This window comes from Xenopus tropicalis, chromosome 2 (genome assembly GCF_000004195.4).
Source record: "Xenopus tropicalis strain Nigerian chromosome 2, UCB_Xtro_10.0, whole genome shotgun sequence".
In the NCBI taxonomy this organism is placed as follows: Eukaryota; Metazoa; Chordata; class Amphibia; order Anura; family Pipidae; genus Xenopus; species Xenopus tropicalis.
Genome location: NC_030678.2, coordinates 128,644,628 through 128,661,218, shown reverse-complemented (window position 1 = coordinate 128,661,218; position 16,591 = coordinate 128,644,628). Strand labels below are relative to the sequence as shown.

The following is a 16,591-nucleotide window of genomic DNA, read 5'->3' as shown; positions in this document are numbered from 1 at the left end:
CACCAAACTGCTTCACCACACTTATGCCTGTTCCATCTGAGTTCTGCCCAGATGGAACTCAATATATGAACCCAATTAAAATCAGACTGAATATTAGAGTCCTCATTATAATATGAAATATATTATTTACCACTGTCATCTCCAGCAGATCTGTGCTTCTTTGGGTTTTGAGAATTATTGCACTTTCCAGTAATGCTCATGTTTAATCCCATTAGAAGAAAGCTTCTGGATTTGATATTAGGATGGAAAATACTGTATGATAATTAGGTAGCAGTGATGCAATCTGACTGAAAACACTATTTAATCATCCTTGTAACAATACACAGTCCTGAAGCTTTTAGATATCTCTGACATGAGCTTGTAGGTTATTCTTGTATAACCTATATGTATAACTTAATAACACCTTTAAGAGTAAGAGCTGCATACCCTGCTAAGAATATTTCCTGTCCATGACTAAACACTTAGGGGCACATTCATGAAAACACGAGTTTGAATCCCGAATGTGATAAATTCGGATTGGATACGATAATTTCTCAAGATCGCAAATATCACGAATATGCTTACGAAAAAATCTTATTAGTCACGATAATATCGTATTGGCGATCCGAAAGTCACAAAATTTTCATACCAAACGATCGCAAAATGCAGGAAAACCTTTCTGACTTTGATCCTTCTGTGCATGATTTTGGAAGCCTCCCATAGGAATCAATGGCACTCTGCAGCTCCAACCTGGCCCAAGGAAAGTCACAATACCGAAGCTTGAATGAATCCGAAACTTTCGTACTCGATGCAACAATACAATTTTGTTGCACAAATTTTGTCGCAAAGTACGAAAAAGACGTATAAAGGTATAAAAAAAGTTGCGGAAAATACGCTCGGAGCGTTCGTGGATTAGTAAATCTCCCCCTTAGCCTAGATATGTGCTTAAATCAGGTACTCAATAGTATCTCAATTTCAAGAAAATGGGTGTAGAATAATAATGACATCACGGCAAAATCTAGTTTTGCAAACAAAATTCTAAATCGACCACTAAGTTTCCTTGCCAGATAAATCTACCATTAAATGGCAGATGTGTCAGTTAGGTGTGTTACAATTTTATATTTACTTTTTCAGCAACAGTTTGTTGAAGCTACAAAAAAAGCATTTTCACAAAACATTTTCTGTTCATGGTATAAGTAAAATATCTGTTCCAAATTAGTGCTAGTTGCAATCAGGCCTTGAGAAAATAAAAACATACATGTGTTGCCAAACTGTTAAATGGCACATTATCTTAAGGTATGGTGGTAGAGAGACTAAATTAACACAGTAGTTATTATTACTGTGGATTTTGTCTTTTCAACTGCAATAGAATAGGTTGTCGATGATAAAGGATGGTTTCCTGGAGTTCATCAATGCAAGGAAAAAGATGGCATAATAATGTAGGTCAGATGATTTATATTTAAAAGGTCCAAATTAGTACCATCCAAATAAACGATGGAAGGATTAATTATCTTTATGTGGTCAGTTAATGAATATAACAGCTTTATAGGGACAATAGGTGGAAGTATAATGTATAAAACCTAAACATGTTTTCCCTGTCTATGGCACTACAGCGTGTCACCTCCACACGTTTCTTCTTTGTGATGCTTAGTTGTATATCCTGCACAAGCAGAAAAAAAGGCTGCCTTGCAAATATAAGCAGTAAGGATTACTAGGGAGGGGGAGTGTGTTAAACACACACACACAAATATTTTGTTTATATGAGCATGAAATGCCCATGTGTACAAATGTCTGGATGATATATATGTGTTTATGGTTATGGATCTATTTACTAGGGGTATATAATTGTGGCAATTTATATCTCTCAGTTTATCTAGACAATACTGCATGAATTGATTTCATGTGATATTACCACTAATAAAATATTGATTTTTGCGAGATTCGCATATTAAACTTTAGCACTGTCTGATTCTAAACAAAGGAAATGACACAGTGTTTGCTAACAATTTGTTTATTTAGGTGAATACGTTTTATGATTATAAATGGCATAAAAATCTTTTTCTAATCAAAAAAAACATTCTTTTTTCACAGAGCATTACTTAAAGTATACTATGAAAATGTTTTAAAACTAATTTGGGGACTCCTCAAATGTTATTTTAAGTGTGAAGAGTAAACTGTAGTGAGGAGCGAATTTTTTCGTCAGGCATGGATTTCCTCATTTGTTATTGGCCCATTGTTTCGGCGGACCGTACGTGAAAAAAGTTGTGGTCACATCAAAATGGGCACAGACGCGTCAAAATAGATGCAGTCGTGTCAAAATAGGCGCGGTCAAGGCAAAAAAAATACGCTCACCAAAAAAAGACGCGATTTGTGGATTTTTTGCCGTTACGCAAGTTTTCCTGTCTTTTTGCAAATTTTGCGGCAAAGCCAACAGATTCACTCAATACCAGTAACCTAGCTTCAACAGGACCAAGAAATACTAAATTATAAGAAGTGCTAATTGATACTTAACTGGTCAATGCAAGAAGGTAATCTGTACTCAAATGTAAACAAATATTAACCAAAATGCTACAAAACATTCACCTATTAACACCATTTACACCATATTTTAGATTTACAGACATTTTATTACAGCACATTTGGTGGAATGTAATAAAAGTCATTAACAAAAATGTACACAATACAGCTTTTTCGTATTGCATAAAAATATTGACATTTTTATCTCAGCATATTTGAAAGTTTTCTGAATCCACAGTACCTTAGTCTCCAGGAAATTAAAGATTTGCACCAGTGCTTAGTCTATGGGATAAAAGTTATTTTTGTGCCAAATTAAATCACCTACAGGTCTACAATGTCTGAATGTGGCCTAAAAATGTACTAGGAGTAATTCAACTTCACCGTTTAACTCTTGTCTATCAAATAGTATAGAATTGTAAAATGCATGTTTTTTTTTGTTCTTAATTCATACAGTTCAAAAAATATTCTGATGCTATCAATATTTCGACACCACAGAAGGGTGTCTTCCTCAGGACTGAGGAAGACACCCCTCTGTGGTGTCGAAACGTTGATATAATAAAGAAAATATTTTTACAATTTTAATACAAAAAATCCTGATTGCATCGGAATATTTTTGGATTGTGGCAATGGAGGGGCAGTACTGAGATTCCCCATCTGATTTGCACCTGGTGAAAAGCTTTGGACAAGGAGTGCAGGCCTGTACTTCAAAAGTGTATTATTCATACAGTTGTAATAATACATAAAAATTAAAAGAACACAAGCAAGTCTCTTGTCTTAACTTATGGATTCATTTGAGGACATCCAAGATACACACACTGATGTGATATATGGATTTGGAAAATCTACTCAATATTAAGAGACTGTCTACCCATTAATATCTACAAACTGTTTTGTTTTTGATTTTTATAAAAGTATAACATTTGTGACATTTTGGGGCCCATTCATTAAATGACAAAAAAATTATATTTTTTCTAATTTATAGAACTTTTCATAATGTCCATGGTAATTTTGTTAAAATTTCACTACTTTTTCGTGGCTTTCGTTAACTTCCACAAAAAGTCGTATTTTTTGCAACGACTATGACGGAATTCATTCAGGCTTTGGTATCGTGACCATCTTTTGGCCAGGTTGGATCTGTAGAGTGCCATTGAGCCCTATAGAAGGTTTCCAAAAGCCAGAAAGGTTTTCGCGCCGTTTACAAATGCTCGGATCCGAAATATTTTTGTACAACCTAGAAAAGAATTTTCAGGACATTTTCAAACATCAGAAATTATTGTGGTTACTCCAAATTTTTTCCAATCGTGATTTTAACCACCCAAAAATCATAGTTTAATGAATGGACCCCTATTCATATGATATATACGAGGGGCCCCTCTAACTGCTGCTTATATTGTTTTTATGTGATAGGGATGTTTTTGTCATTTTGTATGATGCCTTAAAAATAAAACTTTATTTTTAGATTTAGTATTGGAATTAAATTTTCAAGCACAACTTTGTTCCTTTTAGTTTTCAACATTTGTTTGGTGTTATTTACATATAAGGCTAAAAGACCATGAGAGGCAAAGACCAAAATAGGCAAATGCATCAGAAGACAAAATATGGTAATTGAAAGGTAATGGAAAAATGTCCAAACTGTGCATATTTAATAGGTAGGTACATATGTAAAAGGTAACACATATGTTATAGTACTAAAAATTTCTATTTTTCTGATGTCCATTCCTCCCTGAAGCTAAATATTGTTTTTTTCCCTTGTGTGATTTTCTATTTCCATGTCTGTTTCATATTTTAAGAAGTTTAGTGACACTGCATGGAGCAGCGCCAGAGCTCATTTACTATAGTAAATATTTAAAATAATTACATACAAATAATTTAAGCATGACAACAGAAGGAAAAAAGTCATCCTTCACTGAAAAACAGCTGCATATATTCATCATCCACATTCATCTGTGACAATGTAAATTTTTGATGCCTGTTAGGACATAGTCTCTGGTGTCTGATTTCTGTAACGCTACAAAACAGGATATGCTTCTCAGTAATTATCTTCAACAGCCACCTTTTTTAAGAAATAATGTAAAGTGACATTCACAAGGGGAAAATGATGTTAAAAAATGTCTTCTAATGAGGACCCTGTAGTATGGTTTTAGTAAGGTCCATTAAAAGTACATTTGTCTGTTTCCTTGTCTGTCTTCAAGAAGAAATGCCTGGAGATTTCAATCCATTATTCTTGATTAAAGCCCACAATAACATATTCACACTGTTTATAAAATAGGTTCTTCTGCATATACATATTTAGCAGTTCTAAAAATATGCTATGCCAATGTCTAAAGATAAAACTATACTAGACTACAAGCTAGCCAGGGAAATCATCTGTCTTTCTTAAACTTTAAAATGCCCTAAACACATTTTATATGTTTTTGAACTTATTTAGACCTTTTGTTCTAAAGCTTTATTGGAATTTAAATGTTGACCACCGTGCCAATTGTTTCATGGGCTATATGGCCTGATATAAATGGATACATTTCAAGTGGGGTTATTAAAGATATTGCACTTGAACTAGTAGTTGACACCTGTCTTTTGGTAGCCTGTTAGATCCTATGTGTGCTAATGATTAGTCAACAGAATGTTCTACCTTGTGAGACTGACTCTAAACCAGTGATCCCCATCCTTGTGAGCCAAACTCAGATATAAAAAGTGTTGTTGAGCTACACAAGAATACAAAAGTTCTTTGGGAATGCCACATAAGAACTATGACTGACTATTCGGCAGCTCTATGTGGCCAGCAGGGCAATACACAGATTTATAGCACCACACAGATAGTTTTAGATCTGGCTTCGAAAAATTAAGTTACTGCCATGCTATAAATAAGTGAATGTAAGCTCTGTCCACTTTATCCTTTTCTTTATTATAACAAAAGAGCCACTGACATAACAAGTACACAATTTTGCCTCTGTCCACAACATGAAATGTCATTTATAGTACTGCAATCTTCATTCTCATTATTTAGCAATTATACTTGACATTGTACTTGATATTGTACTTGTTTGTATTTCACTAAATGTGTTCTTTTTTAATTGTGTACAGGTTTTTAATGAATCTAAGGTGACCTGAGGTTATATAGCTAAAAATTTAAATAGTTATATAAATCAGTCTTATTTGTTTTAGGACATTTGAGCAGACTTCTATCAATGGGCATAAGATGTCTCCAGCATTCTGTCAAAATATCAATCAAAACTCTTGCATAGGATACAGTACATTTTCTTAATTTGACCAAACATTGAATCCTGTACAAAAGATCTGGCTAAAAACTGAACTAAATCAGAACTTTCATTTGCAGATAATGTTAATGTAAGCAAAATGCATTCTAAGAGAAAAAAATATATGAGCTTTGTTAGCACTTTAAAGTCGTGAATCTTCAACTATTTGGATTTGTTTTGACTTTTTACCAAATACTGCAAAAATGGTAGAATTTTATTTGACCAAAACCCTTAACCGAACCGTGGATTCAGAACAATATTGTTGTCACATTTTACATAAGAAATAATACAGGTATGTGATCTGTTATCTAGAATGCTCAGGACTTCAAGTTTTCCAGATAAGAGAACTTTCCAGAATTTGGACATACTTTATGTCACGAACACCACCACAGACGTACGTGGACCAGGTGGGTGGCTATAAGGGTTAACCCATCAACTACATAGTTTCTCGCTAACTCATGCAATCGAACCCCAAACAGACCCAACCCACCTAAACTTAATAACTGCCACCACTGCATTTAAAAGGGCGCAAGCACCCAAGTCTAGATGTTCTATTGCTCACTGATGCTTCACAAAGGCAAATCACCCTAGACTTTCTAGCTAAGCACTCTAGCAGACACTCCAACAGACAATGCAAGTTAGTCTACAGACAATACACAACTTTCCTGCAAACAAATAAAGGGTTAAACACATTTTAAGGCACACTTTCCTTATAACTAGCAAGGGGATAAAACACATTTAACAAACACACTCCACTTAAGGCATAAAGGTTCATTTAGAGCACAAAGATAAACTTATTACATTTTATTTAATAAACCAAAGTGGACAGTGCATATATTATATAAAAACAGTTAATTTAACAATATGACATACAAGTTACAAAACAGTTATAAAATGGGAATATGGGAAATGACCTTCCTGTAATTTGGTGGTTTCTGGATAACAGATCCTGTACCTGTACTAGCGAATTCTAACAATTTGTTTTTTTATTTTTTTTTGCAATAATAACACTGGAAACAGCTGCAGTTAAAAAAAAAAAAAAGAGGCCTTTCACTGCTCATCAGTTGGCTCTTAAACGCATTTTTTCTTCAGATTTTGCTGCCATACTTATCACTTTGCAATAATCAAGATGGTATTATATTTCATCCTTAAGATCATTATTATCTGTACATCAAAAATAAACATTGGAGAGATTTTATTAAGAAGTCTTCTTTTTTCTGCTACCAGATTTCCTACCAGTTCTAACTCATTACATGTGTTTCAGGCTTATACAATATCTTCTGTCTAGTTTCTAAAATCTGGACTACTTTGACAAATGACAGCAGAAAAATTAAAAACAGAGGGGAAGAAATACTGCAGCCAAGCATTCTTATGTAATCTTTTATCATTAGTCACTTAGCTACCCTCATTGTGTCTCTTACTTTTTCATCACCACTGTGTTTTTTACTTTCTACCAGCTTCTTTCATTCCTCCCATGCCATGTATCATTTATATTCCAATGTCTTCTACATAGCTTGCCTTATGTTGCAGCATTTCCTTGGGGCTCACTTACAGTAGATAGATGATAAAATTGCACAATGGCACAAGCACATGTATTTGCAGTCCTAAAAACAGAAAGAGATAAGCTCTCCAAGTGTTAAAATATAAAAAAAAAAATGTGTTTATCCCTTTGCCCTCCTGAGGAAGTGCTATTGAGCACAAAACAGGTTGAGGTTGAAGGGAATTTTCAGATGTTTATCAGTCTTTTATTTATTCGCTTTGATTTAAGTGTTTTTTTAAATTTTCAAATAAACACATTTTTTACATCATCACACTTGGAGCGCTAATCTCTTGCTGTTTTTAGGTTTCTTCCTTTGTGGAGTGGCAAGAGGGGATATGGCAATCACCTGATTGAGTGTAGCAGCTCACTATCCAGAAGTGTGGCAGAGCTTCGCTAGAAGGAGTTTGTCAAGCCTTTTGATGCTACAGACTTCATCTTTGCTGTAGTTGCATTCCCTATTCTTATTATATCAGGACTTCCTGAATAATAAGTTACTTCTGATTTCTAAAATAAATCAAATAAAAATAAAACTATTGTGAATTGCATTTATCATTATCCTGTTGTGGAATGCCATCAGTGAGTGAAGATCTTACTGATATTTTCCTCTTTATTGTTTAGAATGTATTGTTGCTGAGAACAGGTTTGGAGAACCATGACATAGAGCTCTTTTTCTTTAAAGAAGACAGTAGATTATCAATTCATAAATATTAGGATCTCAAGACAAACTCAAACTGAAAACAAACTGTGACAATTATGACCATAGGTATAACAATTATTTATAAAGGAAGATTAAGAGGCCCATTTACTAAAGTTCATATTTTTTCTGTAATTTGTGGGGTTGTTTTGCAATAAAAACAATTTTTTATACTATAAAAATGCAAATATATAGTCATTTTTGTACATCAAAACCATGAAAAACGCGAACGTAAAAATACACCATCTAAAAGCTTTTTAAGTCCTGTAGGAGTCAAGTTGTAACAATTTTTATTTAATTTGTAGTTTTAGAGGTCTTCAGGGTTTTTTTATCATTTGTAAGTGGATGAGGATTCTTGAGAAAATGAAAAATTTGAGGTTTTCATGTTCTTTTCATTTTGTTTCTGCATTTTAATTTGTTTATGCTTTTTTATATTCTGATCTTTTGATAAATGACTATACTGTACATTTGTGGTTTCAGTGGAAATGAGTTTATTCCTGGCTTTAAAAAAAACTCTAAAGAAAACCATTAAAATCAGAATGTTGATAAATGGGCCTCCAAATGTTACCATGCTGCCAAAGAGAGGTTGAGTAGACAGTGGCGAGTTAGTCCTGTGAAATTCACTTTTGCTGCAGGGAAGACCCCATAAAATATGTGTAAAACACAATTTTTATTATTTTCAAAAAGTTGGCATCAGCTGAAGTTCTATGGTACAATATTCTGAATATAATATTTGGTGCAGGCTACACTGCAAAGAAGTCACTTAAAATTAAATGTATATTATGACATTTTTCTTATCTTTTATTTCAGATTATGCCATTCTGTATACTCAGTATAACTAAACTTTTATTTTTTTTAGTTGGTGCGGGGTGTTATTGCAAAGAACATGCAGTGATTGACAGATTTACTAAGAATAAGAGACCAGTTAAGCAGACCTTAGGATGTAGAGCAGGTATCCCCAACCTTTCTTACTCGTGAGCCACAGTCAAATGGAAAAGAGACTTGGAGAATAGTGATGAGAATTTTTTTTCACCAGGTATGAAAATTTGGAGTAAAAAAAAAAAAAAAACACGGGTGACCAAACAAAGAAGCGGGCAACAAAAAAAAATCATGCAACAAATGCGTTTTGCTATTTTTTCGCCATTTTGCGAATTTTATGGTGAAGCGAAATGGGGCAGATTTGCTCATCTGTCACAAACATCATAAAAGTTCATGGAGGTGCCAAATAAGGGCTACGGTTGGCTATTAGGTTGGCAGGTCAGGAATTCAAAAATACCTCCCTGGTTTTGGGGCACTGAGACAAATGCATTGCAACAAATGCAACACATTTATCTCAAAGAATTTGTGTTTCCTTGTGCATCTGCCCATGGTAAGGTGGTACAAATATTAATCAAAGCAGTCCATACGAAATATGTGGCCAAAAATGCTTCCTCTTACTAAAGTGTCCTGGCTTCTTGTCCAACTGAATTATTGATTATCTGTCTCCATATTAATCTTTAGTCATTCCAGCCTTTCTTCTCCCATCTTGTATTCAGTTTTTATTTCTTCCTCCTCTTGTTTCATTGTGTTGACACATTTATCAAAGCAGATCACTGAGTCATTAGATTGTGCTTTGCGCAATCAAACCCCATTATGTTCTGTGGGCTATTAGAGCTCAGAAGCAGATCTGGGCTCTAGTACCCCTCTTTATCGTTCATTCCCAAACATTAACTAGCATTGCATTAACACAATATAAATTATTAATATTTTATAAATGCCCTTTCATGTGCTAGCACAAATCATTCTAGTGCATAAAAGTTCTTGTTAAGTCTGAACTTATTAGTAGTTTTAAAAGATTACAGATAGATCAAAAATCTGTCTCAACAGTCTATCCATCCTTTTAGTCTTGTAATAACAACAAAGAAGAAACATTACAGGCCAGTATGTATTTCACATTAGTGGACTGTCCATCAAAGCAATACAGAACAAGACACCTAACTTTCTTTGTATGACTATTATACCCTACCTGTCAGAGGCAATTGTCTTTCTATTTTTTTTTGTAGGTTACATGCATAATTTGGTTTTACAAAATATGTGTGAGTAGCATGGTTTGTATATGTAGGTCAGTCCTGAATTATAAGCATATATACAAAATCCTTATCAACTATATGCACTGGCATGACATACATAGTGCACAGCTTAGAACCAATGTTGGCCCATCATGTGTCTGTGTCAAAGTATATTTTCTGAGAAAGGGGCCACTCTACTTCTTGTTTTATTAGAATTGTTACTGGGTGGCAGACCCCACAGCAGAGAGACAATATAGAATTGTAGAAAATTTACATAGATTTCAATGTTTCTTGAACCTTGAAATCGAAAGAATTCACATAATTCAAGATATATAATATCTTATATTTAAAACAAAAATAAATATGGCAAACTTACCCTAACAGAAAAAACCAGGGTCGGTGAAAAGGTGTCTGTGGCTAGTGACGGAGCAGCATCAGTCCTATAAATGAGTTTTCCATAGTCGCTGGGAGTGTGCAACAAAGTCGCAGTACAAGCAAGGCAGTTGCAATGTACAGTGGGGACGCCCTGCAAGTTAAAAACGATCAGTAAAGTATTCTTTATATGTTGCCTGTGTTTGTGCTGCCAATATACTGTTATATATATATATATATATTTATTTTTACATAAAAACTGTAAAATACAAGCTTGCAGCAAATAAATGAACACAACTAAATAAGGTCAGGAGTAAAAGAATTATACCATACTATGGGGAACTATCGTGAAAATAAAAATTTAATTCAATGAGCTTCATCTCACGGAAATAAGCTAGTCAGATTTTGATTGACAGTTAGGTCAAATACATTGGTGTGTGCTCCCTTAGCCTAGACCAGTGTTGTCCAATTGTTACATAGAGGGCCAGTTAATTCTCATACAGCATGATTGAGGGCCAAATTATATAAAAATGACAATGTCAAATGAAGTCTATGGAGCCCTAGAGCAGACTGGGGGGCATTAAAATTATTTGGAGGGCCACATTTGACCCTTGGGTCTGCTGTTGGACAATGTAGATAATGTACATTAGACAATGTACTAGAGTTAACTTACAAAATAGCAAGTTCTGACCCAAAGTTTCATGTTGCGAGACATATTGTTTAGAGGAACTTAGTAAGGAGTAACTTTCATTTTTGAATGTTAAACTGATTATATTTACAGTGTATCTTATTTCCCTGACATGAAGTTTATACAGTATTATATTTTCATTTTTGTGATAGTTTCCCCATTAATTAAATGTAGTTATCAATGGTTGTTTTATGTACAATTTTTTTTTGTGGACAAGCAAGTGTAACCTAGTCTATTTGACATTTTAATAGCACTTGTATATCCATTGTTATCAAAGTGAAATGAATAAATAAAACACAATCAGGAAGTATACACTTGACCTCATTTTTCCCTAATGCTAAATCTGCTTGTTGCATTTTGGCAGATTACAAATCAGCCCCAAGTTTTCTCATTTACATTGCATCTGGGTGGTGTCTGTGATAATTCCAATGTGTATCATAGTATGATTAAAGAAATTTGTACATACATATTATATATATATATATACTGTATATATATATATATATATATATATACATACATACATATACATGTATAATCATGTGAATATATATATACATACAAAGATTTATACAATGCATTTATATGTCTAACCCTCAGTGAACATTACTGTGATCCCACTGAGGGGTGGATGAGATAATACAAGTCTATGTTTCAATAAATATAAATAAATGATATTGATGATTATTCCTAATAGTTGTATTTTTTGTACATTTAAATAAAGCATTTGAAAAAATAAACAAACAAGATTTTCATACATAAGTGTTTATGTATAGAACTCATTTTCACACACCCTTTTTTTTAATAAAATGTGCTTTTTATGTATCAGGCACCTGTTTGTAAAAAAAAAAAAAAATAGGTTAAACTTAAAATATATAAAATATATTAAAATATATACATATATAATTTAAGCAAAAATTCCATATTCTAAATTTGTAATAGCCTATTGATCTTGAGATTTATTTGAAAAAAAAATTACTAAAATCTTCTTAAAAGAGTAATCCGAGTAATCCAAGCAATATCAGATTACAAGCAAGAGAGTAAACGAAATCAGAAAAAGATATAGTCTTGATCCAGTAAAATTCCCAGCCAAGAAAATCCCCTGGATACAACTGCATCAGATTCATCAATGGTGTTGCTGCTAATAATAGTATTTCAAGTAAACATTACATTTTCAGGGTATTTCTGGTTCTGCTTAATTGTGAATCATATTTGACTATCCAATACTAACTCCAGGCATCATGAACTGGAGTAAACCTTATGAACTACAATACACTATGGACCCTTAGGAGGGCCCCACATGCTTTAAAGTCTTCTTGGTCATAGTACAAGTAATGTATTATTGCATTTTGTGATAAATTGTATATTCTAAATTAGGAATGTCAAGCTTGCAGTCCTCAAGCTATTGCTGGCTGGGGAGATCTAGGCTATGATATATATTATTTCATCACTTTAAGAGCACTCCTAAGAGAGCACCAGCAACATTATTTCCATTCAGAACTGCACATTGCAAGCAATTATTTAATTGGTTACTAGGATTGGACACCACTTTACACTTGCTATTATGTTGCTACCAGTCTCAGAAAATACATGAGATAGCAATCAAGTGCATCTGTATTTATATTAGATAAACATTGTCATTTGAGGTTTCCCAATTTTGACCATTCATTTTATCAATAATTCAATATTTCAAATTTTGCTTCTACACAAGACATTGTTTACCACTCAACCATGCAAAACTAGGCACAATCACATGTGTATTTAGTAAAAACAGGCTTCGGCCTTTCACAATTTTATTATCAGTCCAGGTGTCTCAGTACATAAATAACCACAATTTTCATATATAAGGAAAAAGGAGACTGATTTTCCCCATTAGTAATTGGGGAATTAGTCTTTTTTCTCCATTAAAATTAGCCTTACTCATTACACTGTAGCAGCAGTTACAGTCAGTTGCAAGTACTATACTAATTAAAGCATGAGTGGAAAAATAAGATGATATATAAAGAACTGAATATTGTAATATTAATGCACCTGTACACAAGAACTAAATTACCACCTACAGCTGAAGCCACTTGAATTTGTGAGTTAAATGCGTCATGACTCGTGATAAACTGAAGAAACTGTGTTATCTTAAGTCATGTAAACTCATTAAGCCCATTTAACCTTTCAAAGAGCACCATTGTTTAGGCTAATGCCAGACGAGGTGTAGGGCGGATATTTTCAGCAAGCGGAAAAGCGACTGCTGAAAATTCCGTCCTACCCCTCCTACATGTAGCCGGAATACGCATAAAAACGTGAGACTTTGCATTCTCTTGCATTTTTATGCGTATATCGGCTACATGTGCCTGCACCTGAGCGTATCTCATTCATTCGGGTGCAGGCACATGGAGGAGGTGTAGGGTGGAATTTTCGGCAAACGTTTTTCCACTTGCCGAAAATATCCGCCCTATGCCTCTTCTGGCATTAGCCTTACATAAGACAACTCCTTAATCAGATGGGACTGTGATGCAAATTCTTGTGGAATAAGTGAGTTATATGAGTTTAGTTATTCTGTATTAAACACATGAACAAAAGTGGCTTCATCTGTATGATGTTTAATGCTTGCATATTCACCAAGAATACCAGAAGAATAGTGTCAATTTTATAGTCTTCATTTCATTCATGAGCAAAGAAATAGTTGAATAGTTAAAAAGTGTCTCGGATCCAGTAGCCCATAGTCAGTCAGACATGATTTTTAGCTGTCAACTAATAAATGCTACTTTGCAAAAAAAAAAGAAGGAGGAGACTGGAGTTGGCTTAATCTAGATCAGGGATCCCCAGCCTTTTTTTTTTATTTGTGAGCCAAACTCAGATATAAAAATGTTGAAAAGCCACGCAATCATAAAAAAAAAGTTCTTTGGGGAGGCCAAATAAGGGCTGTGATTGGGTATTTGGTAGCCCCGTGTGGACTGCTGGCCTGAAGGAGACTATGTTTAGAGTAAACCAATGTCTCTGTGCTTCCCAAATATGCCTTTAAGCCAGAATTTTTAAACTGGGCACCTACTTTGAGGTCATTAGGAGCAACATGAAAGGGCCGTTGGTAGGGGATCACTGGTCTAGATCATAAAGAGAACCAAAAATCAGACTATATGTTTGCATTTGTCAATGAACTACTGCATGGTACAAACCTGAAATGTAAATACAGTAGATTAAATTCACGTACAATATGTAGATATTTCCATGGCATAAAATAACAAATATAATTATTTGCTATGTGATTATTGTTACTAGTTTAATAAATGCTTTTAAATGGAAATTGTTAGTCAACATGGTTCATGTTAAAGAAATTATTTTTCTTTCTTTTCCCTCTCTCTTCTTTTTCTTTCTCTCCATAAGCAGAAAGGAAAGTAATTGATTTTGATTATAAGGCTTCAGCAGAAATAAGCTGGTGGTGGAAAATCAATAGAAAAGATAATGAGACATTGTTATGTTTTCTAAAATATGCTCAGTAATGGGGAAATCTAAAATAAAGAAGTAAGAACTCGCATGCATAAATACAGGATGCTGACCCTTCTGTTGCACAATTGCAGACCTTTATCATTAAAAAGAAACTGCAGCAAATCAGGTCAACATTTTATTCAAATTTAACTCAAGTACACATTCAATTTTTCAGTAAAATAATGAATTCATATTGTAAACATCTTTATCATGTAAGAGAGTTACTTGACTAACCATCCTGGCTGGGGGCATCACCAATGGTTGGGGTAACCAAATCAAATAAATAATCAACTGGTTTTATAAATACCACAAATCTTCCTAAAGCATATTCACATTGTTAGAGAGTATGGCAGGCAAACCACCCTTACTCATTACGCCTATAAGTGTGATAAAAAAAAAAAAGCTTTAGGAATGCCTTGCACATTCACAATTAAATACATTCTAAAATAATGAATTTAAGAAGAGAACACAAATACCAGTCCCGCACTGATACCAGTCCCGTAGATTCTAGCAAATTCCAGAGGAGCTGCTGTAAGATGCTATAGCCACAATTTATTGTGCTGGTGGAGGCTGTTTGGCCTTACATGTACTTGAAAAGCCAGGGTCTATTTTGAATCTCAGTTTGGACCTGCCAAATGCCACTCATGCTCCTACAGTATGTGCCCATTTGTCAATAGGACAAGGAAAAAAGCCCACAGAGAGGAATAGGGATAGTACTAATGTACTAACTAACCACTCACACACGCACATTAGACTAGATAAGAACTGTTGAAACAAAAATATTTAATAGAACTGAAAAGCAAGGACACCAGAAGAAATATATAGCAAGTGGACAGTAAAACAAAGTCTGACTACAGGCAGTGGTCTTGGCATAATTACATAGGGTTGAAAAAAAGACCAGAGTCCAGCAAATTTCCTTCCAAGTGAACCCAGCACACACAAACCAGGCAGCAGGCAAACAAGGTCAGGGTTAAAGAACATAATCAGGGCTGGTGACAGACAAGTGGACATCCATAGCAGGCCAGGAAGTCAGCATTTGAGGGAACAAGGGCAGCTAGGGACCTTTGGGTTCTCAGCATACCATATGTGAACTGGAATTGCTTGCTTAACATGTTCAGACACAGTGGGGGTCATTTATAAAGTTTACTCAGACACAGTGCATATTTTTTCATAAATGATACGAAATAAATAAATAAATATATAGGGTTTATTATTCGTACCGACAGGGTCATTTGACACGCTGGATTGGGAGATTGATTGTTTCAAGTTTTGTCAGTTGTTGAACTTGAAGGATCACTTTAAAGATGCCCCGGAGGTGGTGAACTATGGATCCTCTTTAAAACTAAAAAGTACTTTTACTCCACCTATCATGAATCCTGCCATTAAATTGTATAAACATGTTATTGAAAGAGAAGGTACTAATAAACCTTTGTTAACAGGTACAAGGATAATCTTTATAAAAGTGAACGGTCTGCAATTAAAACTCTTGGGGATGACACAAGCATTGTGATCCGTCCTGCCGATAAAGGCTGTGGCATAGTGATTTTGAATTATTGTCACTATCATAACGAGATCTTGCATCAACTTAGTGACCATCTAGTGTATAAAAAATTATTGAATGATCCCTTGGTGAATTTTAAGGCATAGGTACATGGGGTGGGGGATAGGGCATTTGAATATGGTAAAGTTAATGTACAATTACGTGATTTTTTGAAGCATAATCATCCTAAATGTCCTGTGCTCTACACACTGCCTAAAGTACATAAGAGTTAAACAAATCCACCGGGGCACCCAATAGTTTTGGGGCGTGATTCCTTGTTACACCCTATTGGCATTTATATAGACACGGTGTTACAGCCAGTAGTTCGCAATATTCCTACTTATCTAAAAGATACACCACACCTACTTGAATGAATTAAATAGGTGGTATTACCTGAAGCTGGTCCATGCTTACTAGCGAGTATGGATGTGGTCAGTCTTTATACAATCATACCCCACGCGTCCGGTATTGATGGCGTTAGG

The 16,591-nt window shown here is 34.4% G+C and overlaps 1 protein-coding gene across 2 annotated transcripts in view; it reads right to left on the bottom strand.

Moving 5' to 3' along the window:
- The window catches only part of pcdh9 (protocadherin 9), a 1,048,626-nt gene that overhangs the window by 445,187 nt on the left and 586,848 nt on the right, over positions 1 to 16,591 (bottom strand). For both annotated transcript variants that reach the window (XM_031897111.1, XM_031897110.1), the window contains exon 4: positions 10,409 to 10,558. In XM_031897111.1, the coding sequence (XP_031752971.1) occupies positions 10,409 to 10,558 (150 nt within the window). The remainder of the gene's footprint in view (positions 1 to 10,408; positions 10,559 to 16,591) is intronic.